Genomic DNA, 4088 nt, shown 5'->3' on the forward strand with positions numbered 1-4088 from the left:
GGTGACAGCTACTTTTGAAATTACAGATTTTTCAGGTCCTGGAGAACAAATCTAGAGGTTTGCACTACTGTTGTGTAGGAAAATTATCTTTGTCAATCTGGCTTCTTAAATATGGTTAATACATCATAATCACTGTTAGCAAGTAACTGACTTTATAGACCAATATGACTGGCTTCTGAAATAGTCTTACTTTAAACAAATATGGGCAAAAGCAAATAACAATACTTATGAGATGCTAAAAATGAAGCAATAATTTTGTAGCATAGAATTTTTTTCTTTTTAAACAAAAATAGTCTTTAAAAATAATAAAAGAACAAATATGATTATCATAATTACTTGCTTCAGAGTAATCACTTTATGATAGCAGTAATACTCTCTTTACTGTTCTACTTAAATCGTTATATTGGAGTTTTGATCTATAATGTATTTCTACTTTAACAAAAAAAATAATGAAGAAGGAGGAAGAGGCATATTGTCTTAAGAAACAAAGAAGTAACCAAAAAAGGAAGGAAAAAAGTTGTTGAAGCAAAATGTGATTAGGGAGATTGAGTAGACCAATTATGTTTGGTTTGGTCAACTTACATAATGATCATAATTTTTGGTTTCTTGGTTTCTAAAATGGACGTAATTGTTTGCTTCCTAGACCAAGATGAAGTCAGTCCAGTTTTGCTTCCTTTTCTGTTGCTGGAAAGTAATCTACTGCAATAGCTGTGAGCTGGCCAACATCACCATCGCAGTGGAGAAAGAGGAGTGCCGTTTCTGCCTAAGCATCAACACCACCTGGTGTGCGGGCTACTGCTATACCAGGGTAAGTTCTGTCCTTCACTAGAAGGGATGATGTTGAGGGTCTGTATGAGGCAAGCTTCATTAATTTCCACTTTATCAATATTTTATGTTTCCTAAGTAACAGCCATGAGTCCCTTAGCTAATGTAGTCTATAGTACGATTGGTGTTAATGACTGTGATATCAGTTAGACGTATGGGCTTGGATTTGATTTGGGTAAATTTAGGAAAGTCTCAGATTTAATCTGGCCAATTTGGTAATATGCCAACTCTGCATTCCCCCCTCCTCCTCAAAAACGTATTTTTATGTTATATTTTTACATGTAGAGAGATAAACATGGAAACATACATATATTTAATCATCAAGGAATTAACAATATTCTCAAAAAGGCAATTTCTGTAATTGAGGCCATATCTTTGCCACAGAGATAGTACCAAAATATGTTTCCAAGTCACACAGAAACACAAAAACACGTTATTAAAATTGTCTTCTTGGCTTGACTGCATTCAAATGCCAGCAAACAGGCTGAGAACACAATCAGTTCTTGCAGACTGTTAGAACGAAAATGAATCAGCAAACCCACTCCCTTCATTATAGCACTGAGAAAACCAAGACACAGAGGCAAGTTGCTAGTCTGCATTTGCACAGCTTCTTTGCATTAATCCAAGTGAAGAGGCAGTTTTCACTTTGTTTTCTTTTTCCCCTATAGCACCTAGGTATCTATGCAGAATTCCATTCTATAAACTAAAATTGAAAATAGCAACTTTTTAAATGAAATATACTTAATTTGATGGTAAATGGGTTTGATCAGACTCCACTTATTGTACAATTTATTGAGATATAGACTCAGTAGGATGATATTAAAATAAATTAAACAACAATCCCAATGTCTCCCCTCAGTGCAAATAATTTTTCCACTGGAAAGTACTAGAACAAATAATTTCTGCCTGGATTAAAAGTTCCTATATGCAAACTACGTATCCTTTGAAACTAAGAATCCTGCACAGTATACAGCTTTTAAGGGATGAAATTGCCTAAAAGGCATTGGAATATTTAAAATCTTACATGAGCCTTTGTAAAAACATATTGTTTACATGTAATTTAATATCTTTGTAAACATATTAAATTAAGTATTGACATTTAAGATTACATATTTTTGACTTTTTATAAATACACCAGGAAAATGTATTTGGAAATAGTTTTTCTGAGAAATTAAACTTCCATGTTTATGGTTTAAGTTGTCATTAACACAGCTTCCAATTAAGCACAAAAATTCAACTTAAAATTCTGAATTATAGTTCCCTTTTCATCATTTTTCTACATCAAAATTCAAAGTTCCTTTATATTTTGAAAAATAATATTTTGATATAGCTTTAGAGAGTAGGAAAAAGAGTGACTTACATTTTCTGTAAGATTTCCAGAACAATTAAGAAATGTGTGATCGGTCATTTATGAGCTCATGTGGGTTTTAATGGGTAAATGTTAGATCAAGCAGTTTTAAATTCCTGCCTCATTTTGACTAAGCTAAATAGAAACTTCTAGAATATTGTAACCTAACTGTCTCCTTCCTAAACTTCTCAGGATCTGGTGTATAAGGACCCAGCCAGGCCCAACATCCAGAAAGTATGTACCTTCAAGGAGCTGGTATACGAGACAGTGAGACTGCCCGGCTGTGCTCACCACACAGACTCCCTGTACACATACCCAGTGGCCACCGCATGTCACTGTGGCAAGTGTGACAGCGATAGCACTGACTGCACCGTGCGAGGTCTGGGGCCCAGCTACTGCTCCTTCAGTGAAATAAAAAAATAAAGAACAATGGACATTTCAGGCCACCTACCCTTGCCCTAAGGACAAAGATATCCAAAAAGTCTGTGTGTGTGCAATGTGCCCAGGGTGCAAACCACTGGGCCAGGGGGTCATCAGACCCCACTCATCCCTGCTCTACTGGCAGAGGGGGAGCTCCGGGAATTGAGAGTGCTGGAGCCAGGACCCCCTCACCACTCAGTCCTATTCTTAGGTCTGGCTTCTTAAGTTTTATTCAGTCTTCACTCACAGACTCGTGGGTGATATCTTCTTTCATAATCTTAGAAATCCTCTGGAGCAATTCCTTCCTCTTAGAGAGAGAGATAAGTAAGTGCAAAGGGAGGAATAATGATGGGAGTGGGTGAAACAACTAAATGTAGCATAGTCTTCTGCTAGACCCTTGGGCCCTCCAGAGCAAGGTCAGCATCTTCTTCATGATTGTAGCCTCAATGCCTAGCACTCTGAAACTTAGTGAGAAGGTTGACAATGACTTCCTTTAAGGAAAATAAGATCAGAAAATAAATGCTGAAAAAGTATGTTTGAGGCTGGCAGATGAGGCTTCCCCCAGCAACGCCAGTCCTTGAAGGTGGTGGCATCAGTCCCACCTCACCTCTCCTCCAGCACATGGAGTATTTAGACAGGGTGTATCCCTCTGAAATGCTTGGTGCAGATGGGAGGGAATGGAGCTCAGGATTTCCAAGCTATTACTACCAAGACCTTCCATTAAGGGCAGAAGTAAGAAATTTTAATTTGGGACTGTAGAAATTGTCCCCAATCTATACACTACTTAAACAAACCAATCAAATGCTATTAGGTTCCTGCAAAATTCTTTTTGGGGATCAAGAAAGAAACTATCTCACCCTGCCTTCCCTAAGGATCCACTCCTTTGGAGAGAGTGGGCATTTGGAAGTAGGTTTGAAAGCAATTTCAATACCTTCATAAATATTTTTAACATCTACAAATACATGTGTATAAAGAAATAGCTCTTTTATAAAAAATTAGCCATGAGGGGGGAAACAACTGCTGTTTTCTAGGATCTTCTCTATATCAGTCTTCTCTTTGTTCTATCTATGTTCTCCTAAACCTGTGATTTCTTTCTAGATGGCATATGTTAAAACTATTTCATAAGTTGATTTCTTATTAAGATGTTAACTCTCTTAGTTATGCACGTATTTCACACTTACATTGTTTAACTAATTTATTTAAATCTTATTTTTTAATAAAGATGCTAGCCACCAGAATCTTAGATTTGAATTAAATAGATATCCTATATGTATGTTTATAATGTTAGAAGAAAAAAAATCTTAAAATATAATTCCTAGTGTTTCTGCAAATATTGCCTATTCTCATCTTTGGAAATATTAAAAATAATCTTGTTGCATTTCTAAAAGTATTCTGTCATGTAAATTTCTTATCATTTTTTTGAAATCACTTTCTGATATAGCAAGGGGGGTGGCGGAAGCACAGAGAAGATCCCAGAGTGGGTGGGGATATTGGA

At 36.3% G+C, this 4088-nt stretch overlaps 1 protein-coding gene across 1 annotated transcript; it reads left to right on the forward strand.

The window, feature by feature from the left end:
* Positions 1–649: 649 nt before the first annotated feature.
* Positions 650–2596, forward strand: LOC138384313 (follitropin subunit beta). Its single transcript, XM_069469752.1, has 2 exons — positions 650–808; positions 2366–2596. The coding sequence occupies exons 1-2, from the start codon at positions 650–652 to the stop codon at positions 2594–2596; spliced, it is 390 nt and encodes a 129-aa protein (XP_069325853.1).
* Positions 2597–4088: the final 1492 nt, after the last annotated feature.

The sequence above is a fragment of the Eulemur rufifrons genome, chromosome 6 (assembly GCF_041146395.1).
Source record: "Eulemur rufifrons isolate Redbay chromosome 6, OSU_ERuf_1, whole genome shotgun sequence".
Lineage (NCBI taxonomy): Eukaryota > Metazoa > Chordata > Mammalia > Primates > Lemuridae > Eulemur > Eulemur rufifrons.